This window comes from Ostrea edulis, chromosome 3 (assembly GCF_947568905.1).
Source record: "Ostrea edulis chromosome 3, xbOstEdul1.1, whole genome shotgun sequence".
In the NCBI taxonomy this organism is placed as follows: Eukaryota; Metazoa; Mollusca; class Bivalvia; order Ostreida; family Ostreidae; genus Ostrea; species Ostrea edulis.
In genome coordinates, this window is record NC_079166.1 from 88,260,066 (window position 1) to 88,270,695 (window position 10,630).

At 38.7% G+C, this 10,630-nt stretch overlaps 1 protein-coding gene across 1 annotated transcript; it reads left to right on the forward strand.

Moving 5' to 3' along the window:
• The first annotated feature begins 1,861 nt into the window (after window positions 1-1,861).
• On the forward strand, window positions 1,862-5,831 carry LOC130052972 (uncharacterized PE-PGRS family protein PE_PGRS34-like). The gene is made up of 2 exons (XM_056159340.1): window positions 1,862-3,561; window positions 5,733-5,831. The coding sequence occupies exon 1, from the start codon at window positions 2,664-2,666 to the stop codon at window positions 3,552-3,554; it is 891 nt and encodes a 296-aa protein (XP_056015315.1). The 5' UTR covers window positions 1,862-2,663; the 3' UTR covers window positions 3,555-3,561; window positions 5,733-5,831.
• Window positions 5,832-10,630: the final 4,799 nt, after the last annotated feature.

Below are 10,630 nucleotides of genomic sequence, written 5' to 3' on the forward strand. Positions count from 1 at the left end.
GTCGCAGTCTGTATAATGGAATGACAACTAGTTGTAAAGTTCTAACGAGATACAAATGGAGTTTATCATTTTGTTTCGTGGATTTATCAGAATAAAGAGAATCTAATATTTTTGGTAAGTGCACATCTCCGATACCTGTTGAATAGACGTCCGTATTTGATACGAGTTTGTTTTGTTTTTTGGCGAATATGCCACGTGCATTACATATTATGCATATGGCATGGACCTGTATTTTGCAAGAATTGATATAAATAATATATTTCATGCTCTTTGCTTATTCCATTCTATCAGTATGTAATTGGCAAATGATTTCTCCGCATTTATTTCATAAGAAACTGCAAATACTTGCATGCACTTGCAAGTATGCAAGAAAAGCTTTTTCTTTTTTTTGCATCTTTTCTAAATTATCTAAACTTTCGGAATGTTGCATTGGTATACAATAAATATTTTGTAATTTTGAGCAAAGCATAATGTTTTAAAATGTTATTTTATTTGTTTCGCATTCCCTATATATTACTATCGTCGGTGTGCACTGGTCGAGTCCACCTAGAAAAATCACTCAGGTGTGACAATCACATTTGGGGTATATACGGGTAGAGTAAATTAGGCTACCTGAGAGAAATATGGCGGATAAGATGAGAAAGGTGTACGTATTTATTAATTCATGTCAGCTTTAACGTGTCACCCGTGAATTCCAATTTTAAATGTCGCAAGGGTGTTACTGTTAAGCTAAACACTTGTCATCTCAGCTGAATTCTATCAATAAACTAAGTGAATTTCACATTTTTTCATTTGAAACTTATTGTACAATTACTTTCTAATTATGGCAGTTTTCTAGTGTTACATGTACGCAGTCTTACTGGGCCTGTAAAGACTAACATTACTAAATAGTAACATAAAGATAATCTCATAATGATAATATTAATTATACAATTTTGGTGAAGTTTTTGAAATATGAAAGTTTTAATGAATATATTGTGAAAATTAGCAGTGCAGAAATATTTTTCACCCCTGAGTGTACACAAATCAGTGGCGGATTTAAAGGGGCGCAGCCGTCGCCCGCCCCCCCCCCCCCCTAAAATTTTCAAATTTAAGGTAAATCGTGGTATCTTGTTTAGAGAAATGTATTAACGATAAAAGAAGCAATCATTTCTTCCACTCCCGGAGAAAAAATCTTTTGATTTCTTGAATTACTTTATTGGGAGAACTTCATTTTTTTTCTTCTCAAAACCCCTTAAAATTTGCGTTATTTTATTATTTTCACCTTATCAAAAATGATAGAAAATAGTACTGATGACTAAATAGGAGACATATTCATGATATTTCAAGCCCTATAAAATCTAGGAGCTTCCGGGGGCTTCGCCCCCTGGACCCCCAGCCTCATAAAGTGGAGCCCCCCCCCCCCCCGTAACCGCAATTCCTGGATCTGTCCCTGCAAATAATCGGAGACAAAGTCAAAGCAGGCAGATCTCTTTAAAACTTCTTAGTCCCTTGGGGATCCGGGTTAGAATAGGTCCTCAGTACCCCTGCTTGTCGTAAGAGGCGACTAAATGGGGCGGTCCTTCGGACGAGACCGAAAAAATAAGGCCACATCAGGTGTGGCACGATTAAGATTCCCTGCTCAAAGGCCGTAAACGCTAAGCATGGACCTAAATATCGGTATTGTTGACGTCTCCGTTAACGTTAAATAGTATGCAATCAATCTTAGTTAATCAACTTTCATATTTCTGCCTTACTAAAATTTGAACTGATATGGATACAGGAAGTGGGTTGGAGAGATAAACAGCTGATGAGAGATAATTTTACAGGTGTACGATTGTTTTTCAGCTCGAGGGTCAGACGAAATGGCGGAAACTTACAATCTGTGGATAAGATAACAAAACCAGAAATTTAGGGTATTTTTATTCAACACCACAACAGTATAAAATCTCAAAAATAGAAGGAACGAGAATAGCTAAGGGGGTAGAGCTATTAACAATTGCGAAACACGAGAGATTAGACAAATATTGTAAACATCAATACAGTGCCCATCCATTCTCCATAACAAAATGGGTTACTTTTATCAACTTCATCCTAAATGTATATTTACGCCTTCCTGTTAGAAAAGAAAAACAAATATAAAAATCTTAACAAAAACACCACTACTTCCATACGATCATAACAATAACATCACTACCACACATTCCAGAGTGTTTAAGAAATATTACTCTCTCTCTCTCTTTCTTTCTCTCTCTCTCTCTCTCTCTCATAAATTAAATCAAAACTAAGTACTAAAAGTCACGTGCTCCGGATACAAAGAAAGAAACCCCGGCCCGGGTGTTCAAGAGACGTTACGTTAGTTGCCAGGAGTAGCTTCCCTTCATTTCTTATCGTCATTCTTGAACATACTTGGAAATGGTCATAAAGCTTACGACCAGCACATAGCCCGGTACTTTCAGTCGTTCATAGGTTTGTATTGCGATCTATCTTTTCTAGTTCTGTAGCAGTACATGCCTCCTAGTGCAATTAAAACAATAGCGACACCCAAAGCAATACCCCCAAAGAAGGTTCCTGTGCTGAATTTTGCTTTCTGGGGCGAAGGGGTTGTTTTCCTTGTGGGGTGAGATGGGGTTGTGTGTGGCTCAACTGTCGTCACGTTGTGTGGCGACGGTGGTTCTGTCGTCATGTTGTGTGGCGACGGTGGTTCTGTCGTCATGTTGTGTGGCGACGGTGGTTCTGTCGTCATGTTGTGTGGCGACGGTGGTTCTGTCGTCATGTTGTGTGGCGACGGTGGTTCTGTTGTCATGTTGTGTGGCGACGGTGGTTCTGTCGTCATGTTGTGTGGCGACGGTGGTTCTGTCGTCATGTTGTGTGGCGACGGTGGTTCTGTCGTCATGTTGTGTGGCGACGGTGGTTCTGTCGTCATGTTGTGTGGCGACGGTGGTTCTGTTGTCATGTTGTGTGGCGACGGTGGTTCTGTCGTCATGTTGTGTGGCGACGGTGGTTCTGTCGTCATGTTGTGTGGCGACGGTGGTTCTGTCGTCATGTTGTGTGGCGACGGTGGTTCTGTCGTCATGTTGTGTGGTGACGGTGGTGCTGTCGTCATGTTGTGTGGCGACGGTGGTTCTGTCGTCACGTTGTGTGGCGACGGTGGTTCTGTAGTCATGTTGTGTGGCAACGGTGGTGCTGTCGTCATGTTGTGTGGCAACGGTGGTGCTGTCGTCATGTTGTGTGGCGACGGTGGTTCTGTCGTCATGTTGTGTGGCGACGGTGGTTCTGTCGTCACGTTGTGTGGTGACGGTGGTGCTGTCGTCATGTTGTGTGGCGACGGTGGTTCTGTCGTCATGTTGTGTGGCGACGGTGGTTCTGTCGTCACGTTGTGTGGCGACGGTGGTTCTGTAGTCATGTTGTGTGGCAACGGTGGTGCTGTCGTCATGTTGTGTGGCGACGGTGGTTCTGTCGTCATGTTGTGTGGCGATGGTGGCGCTGTCGTCATGTTGTGTGGCGATGGTGGCGCTGTCGTCATGTTGTGTGGCGACGGTGGTGCTGTCGTCATGTTGTGTGGCGACGGTTGATAACCATCTGATATATCAAATTTTAAAAAATGTAATTATATCAGATGACAAAAAATTTGTAATTTTTATTAACTAAAAAATAAACTTCGCAATTTATACATATCAAAATAAAAAACTTAAATTTATATCAAATAGAAGAGAAATAACTTGTAATTGATATCAAATGAAGAAAAAGAAACTTTGTAATTTATATATCAAGCCATATTTCCCCCCTTTTATCAATTTATATCAACAGAAAAAACCTTGTAATTTACACATATAAAAGCCTTTAGATTTATGTCAAATAAAAGAAAAAATAACTTCATATTTATATCAAATTGAAAAAAGAAACCTTGTACATGTAATTCATATCAAATTAAATAAGAAACTTTGTAATTTATATCAAATTAAAAACAAACGCGCTAAAAACCTGTCATTTGATGAACTACTTAGGTAAAGATACCCTATAACACTAAACCCCTGAAGGATCTAATACTAAAACCCTGAAGGCTCTGATAATAAAACCCTGAAGGCTCTGATAATAAACCCCTGAAGATTCTAATACAACTCTAGTTACTTTTACATATGGTGCGTGCGTTCTGTATATTGTCTTATACTATTAGGCACCAACAAGCAAATCCTCCTTTAAACATTTAGTAAACCTACCATTGAGTCGTAAAAGGGGCACTTTGCTTAACACTACAGAATATTGAAAACGCCCTCTCCGGGGAGTCCGTCACTTCAGAATGATCAATTAAATGACGTAATTAGATTCCATCATCAATCCAAAAGGTGTAAAGTATACATCTTATCAACTGATGTGTACTAGACACACAACAGAGAAGTACAAGCATAGGAGTTATCACTCGTGACGACATGTTTGTAGCATACATGTACATAGATAATAAGAGTAAATCTGATGCAGGGGCGGATCCAGGAATTGCGGTTGGGGGCAACTTTATGAAGCAAGAGGTCTGGGGCCAAGCCCCCGGAAGCTCCTGCATTTTACAAATTTTGTAGGGTTTGAAATATGTCTCACATGTAATCATTTTCACTATTTTCTGTCATTTTTAATAAGGTGAAATTAAGAAAATGATGCAAATTAAGGGTTTTTGGAAAAAAACGTAAGTTCTCCCAATAAAAGTAATTCAATAAATCAAAAGATTTTCTGCGAGAGTGGAAGAAATTCTTGCTACTTTTATCATTTTCAGATATTTCAATATCAGATATTTTATTAATTTTTTTTATATACACCAGTGAATAAAATTCCTCCAAAAGATATATCTCTATCATGCACATATTCTAATGAAATAAAGATATATCTCTATCATGCACAGATTCTAATGAAATAAAGATTTTGCAAAAACCTCACATGAGGATGGAAAAACCTTAATCGGCATGTAATGAAGTCTACTAGAAGTCACATCAATATTGATGTTATTACTTTGGTCGCCTTATGACAATGTTAAACAAACATGTATTCCTAGTACAGTGGTGGGGTCGGGTCTATCGGGGTTGTTCCTTTTGTCGAAAAATTTATCAAAAAAAGAAAGATCGTTTTTGTCATTTTGCTTTTTTCAACATCCTCCTTCCTTTTTTGGGAGGAAATGATAAATGTTTAGGGTCGAATCCCCCTCCCCTAGCTTTGGAAATTTCTGGATCCGCCCTGTGACGCATACTTCTAAAGTTTCACGTGAATTTCCCAACACGCTAGTGTATTTCATAAGTACCGACAGAGATATCACTCATTTAGTGCACATGTATTCAGGGTGCTCCGTTATCTAGCAAAACCCCCAGTAACATCAAATATGATACTAAGCGTATCTATATGCAAAAAGACGGTCACGTGGTCATTTAAATATTCAATGAATTAAGGATGTGTAAATCGCGTACCTGTTCTTTAAAAAGTTAGTTGTAATAAGGAAGAAGAAAATGGGGGGGGGGGGGGGGGGGAAGGGGGGGGGATGGGTGGTAGTGGTTAGATATTAAGAACGTGGACAGAACTTACAGAAGGCGAGGGTAATGTTTCCTCTCAAAGTCAAACACTGGTAAAATGAATGCCCTTATAATTGTAACTTTAGCGAAATACGTTCCCATCCAACAACTTCCTTATCATCGTGTGTCAATTTTTAGTAAAAATCCTCATTCTTGAAATAGTCAATAAAAATATATCTGTATATATAGGCTACATTAAATTACCTTCTATCGGCATCGAATAAACGCCATTACAAATGAAGAGAAACACAATCACTACACTCCTCCCCATCCCCATGTTCGTCAAGCAGTGTGTGCAAGTATTCTCATTCACGAGGACTTATATCAGTCGCTTTCATGTGATCTCTTCCGGGTCAGAGGTCAAGGAAGTTATAGTACACTATACAAATATTGGATAGAGAGATACTCGATATCCACTGCAGTATTACGTGTCGTGTACAGGAAATCCTATTGAATCAGCATGTTTATTTCGAGAGAAGTTTTTCTTCCCTGATTATACACCAACATCACAAGTATCTTCGTTCAAAATCATTCATTTTATTTCACTCATGCCAAGAACATTGTTGTATTTTTCACGTTGATTTTACATGCAAAGTCTACATTGAAAATACCTCCCCCTTTCCCCCCATTGTATTAATTCATATCTATCTATCTATCTATCTATCTATCTATTTTAGGGATGGCAATCGGACAAAAATTATTTACAGGACTATGCACCTTACTTTCCACAAAACAGGTAATTTTTGGGGACACCTGTGAAACACAATTTAAATGACGAATTACAAAATGTAGGTGCTATTAAACTAAATGCATTACCTGTATATACCCATGGCAGTGTTTGCTTTATTCTCATCCCTCGTGTTGCGAAATAGTTTTCAATTAAATCAAGTAAACCAATCTTGAATCCTTTACAAAAACCTTCCGTGTAGAAAATATATTCAGTTTTAAGTTACATGAACTGAACAGAGGCATAACAATTAGAAGAGTTCGTTATGGGCCCTGATAATTATCATTATATTAAACGCAGCCTTCATTTGATGAATCTTTAAGTGGCGTCAGTCATAAATATATACACTGGTCTTGTAATGTGCGTTTCAGCTATTTATTCCACCAGGCTGAAGCTAGCAGCCAATAAGCATGTAGAAGCTAGCAGCCACTATGGAAAATCATCAAAGGACTGAGTGTACTCATTGAAAAATATTTAATTTGAAACCTATTTTAAAGGAAATTTTAAATGTAATTCATGTTTTGAATTAATAAATGTCAATCGTAACACTCATGGGCAACTTAGGTCACATGAGAGGTTGTACATCAATGGTGAATTGAATTTATATTTGTAATTTGTAATGAAAGGATGGAAAGAAATAAAATTGACCACACATTTCATTTTCTGATCTTTTCGAACAATTAATTTTGTCACCTTACATGCAAGAAAGTAAATGCACATTGATAATTTAGCTCACCAGAATATTACGATCTTTGTCATTAAGTACCAATGAATAGATTGATGATAAGGAAAACTATATGATGTGGGGTGCTATATTATCTCAATACTGGTCCTATTCTCAAGTGCCAATCCATTTAAAATCATATTGCATTCAAAAAACTTTCCTGAAAATTAGCTCACCTGAAGAGTGATAATCATTGCTTTTTAACAAACATTTTTTTTTGTTGAGCAAGTGGTGTAAGGAAAAAGGATTAAATAATGAAACAAACACTTCCTCTGTGGTATCTAGTGATAATACATGTACCTACGGAAGCCGATAGGTGCCAGGGTATAGAATTAATATTTATTTAACTGGCGGCCGCCACTTAATTTATGTGGCGGCCGCCAGTTAATTATATGACTGTCGCCAGTTATTCAATTCCTCTCTCTTTCTCTCAAAATGAAAGGGGTGTAATTCCTCCCCAATGCTGATAATATGTATGTGATATATATACAATTAAGAGCATAAAATTATTGTTTTTTTAATTGTACTGTTAAATACGTAGATCCACGGGGCTGACCCTCCAATTTTTTTTTACAACGTTCAATTTCTGTTATTTTCACATGCAAACCAAGTTATTTTCACATGTGAAATAAGATTAATTGGCGGATTGGCCCCTACCCCACTCTTTTGGTGGTAATGAATGGTAAAAATGTAATAATGAATGAACTGATAAATTGAAGGATGAACGGAGCCCCCTCCCTCCAATTTAGGAGTACGAAGTTTGGACAAAAGAGACATTTTAGGTTCTTTATCTGCTTGTCGAGAATTGTAGAAGACAATTTCTCCTCCAACTGTCCCTACACTTTGGAAAACGATGCTGCGTGTTTGCGTACTATTCTAAATCTTTCCAAAATAATCACTCAGCGATACGAATTACATTGTTTTTGCGACTGGCAGTCGCCATATATAAATTTAGTGGCGGCCGCCAGATAAAATAACAAGCGGCCGCCAGCTAATTTATATGGCGGCCGCCAGATAAATTAAGTGGCAACCGCCAGTTAAATAGATATTAATTCTATACCCTGGCACCTATCGGCTTCCGTAGGCTTCCATATGTACCTCCATCCGGTCAGTGTTATCAAAAACTGTGGATTAGCTCACTTGACTTTGACATTGCACATGATCTACTAAAAACAGTATAAAAGTTTGATGCCTGCTTTTAGAGCTGTAATCTTTGAAGACAAGGCGGAAGGAACATCAAGGCAATGTAGCGGACCCCTAGGACTATCATAATACCGTTTTCAATTTGGGGCTAGTGGTAACACCCGGTGGCTCCCGGGGGTCGGGACAGATTTGGACTCCCTGTTTCTACGATATGAGTCACAGGCACTTGTTTCTGTAAATAACTTATGACCTCTGTATACTAATAAAAAGGGACAATGTATCCATTGATTGAGGTAGATTGATTGATGTTTTCCGCCACACTCAACAATTTTTCAGATATCTGGTGGCGCCCAGTTTTTATTGGTGGAAGAGAGAACCCAGATACATTGTACCTGGGAAGAAACCACCGACCTTCCGAAAGTAAACTGGGAAACTTTCTCACTTACCGGCTCGAGCGGGATTCGAACCCGCGCCGACCGATTGAGGTACATTTAAATTGAGGTACAGAATGCTAAGTGGTACTCGATGCCATGTAAAGAAGAGGTATGTGATACCCGGAAGTATTGTTTAGCTCAACTGAACTTGAACAGTTTTCGTATCTCATAGAGACTAAAGGGGTTTGATGACGGCTTTTAGAGCATCTATCTTTGAAGACAAGGCGAAAAGAACATCAAGGCAATATAGAAGACACCAAGGGCTATAATTCACCATTTTCAGTTTGGGGCTGTAGTGGTAACACCTGGTAGCTCCCAGGGGTCGGGACAGATTTCGATTCTTTATTACTACTCTATGAGGGGAGATAAGGACACTGCATCCATTGATTGAGGTAGAGAATGCTATGTGGTACTCGATTCCATTTAAAGAAGAAGTCAGTGATACCCGGAAGTATTGTTTAGCTCAGCTGAACTTGAACAGTTTTCGTATCTCAAAAAGACTAAAGGAGTTTGATGCCTGCTTTTAGAGCTGTAATCTTTGAAGACAAGACGGAAGGAACATCAAGGCAATGTAGCGGACCCCTATGGCTATCATTTACCGCTCTCAGTTTGGGGCTGTAGTTGTACCACCCGGTAGCTCCCAGGGGTCGGGACAGATTTGAAGTCCCTATTTCTTATCTATGAGGGAAGACAGGGACAAAGTGTCCATTGAGTGAAGTAGAACATATGCGGTTGTAGAGAATTTTTTTTGCCCCGCCCCTAAGGACCCTGGGTGCAGGAATCCTGAAATTTACCATTTATATCCCCCTTGTTCCAAAGATGCTTCATACCAAATTTGAAAAGAATTGGAATGATAGTGATCAAGAACTTAAAAATGTCTATTGTTCACAACTGACCATTTTGGCCCCACCCTGATACCACAACCCCTACCCCGTGGATCATCAAATTCACAATTTTGCTCTTTCTAAATGTTTATTTAGAAAGTTATTTATTTAGTTTCAATACCACTAAGGAAATGTTATGCACGTGTTTTACATGTACATATATAAACACTATATACAAGTTTGGTCCCACCATTATCCCGGGGATCATGAAATTTACAATTTGGTAGAAGCTTCCTTGCTCATCATTACTGTATACCGACTTCCTCTGCCAGATTGATTGAATATTGTTTAAAGTCTCGCTCGAGAATATTTAACCCATATGGAGACGTCACCAATGCCAGTGTTCAAAGGGCTGCAAAATTTAGGCCTATATATATGCTCGGCGCTTACAGCCTTTGAGCAGGGAGGGATCTTTATCATGCCACACATGCTGTGTCACGGGGCCTCGGTTATTGCGGTCTCATCTGATGGACCGCCCCATTTAGTCGCATCTTATGACAAGCAAGGGGTATTGAGGACATATTCTAACCCGGGTCCCCACAGGAAAGATTTTTTAAAGATATACATCAATTTTACAGTTTTTACCCCAAAATTAAGGCCCCTTAATTACAAAATTTAGCCGAGTAATATGACCCTTGTGAATTTGTAGATTGAAGTTGGAAAATTTATGCGATTTTCCAGGAAAACGTCAAACTGCGGTAGGTTTGGGCATTTACTTCATGGCTTTAAACACCTGGTGTGAGGAAACGATTGCGCAATACAACTTGGCTGATGTTATGGAAAAAAAATATCCTCTTGGATTTATTCTAAAGTGTTTTTTTTTTTTTTATTTTTCCAAAATTGAAAGGCCAAAAATGGCATATTGTGGGTCAAGTTCTTTACAATTTCCGGTCTCCTTCACCTACAGATGCTACATACCAAATTTGGTCAAGATTGGCCCAGTAGTTTCTGGGAAGTTGTTAACGGACGACGACGGACGCAGACCAATAGCAATAGCCACCTGTGTGACTCAGATGACATAGAAATTACAGAAGAAATCAAATTCGACAGTCTAGCTCTACTAAATGGAGTACACAATGGGGCGTGAAAATAATTCAAGTGTAATGGTTTTGGTTTTCATTAGCATTTAATTTGTTCCTCTTTTGAATATTTATTATCTTTACTTAAGTCTCTATTCTTTTTGTTGATCA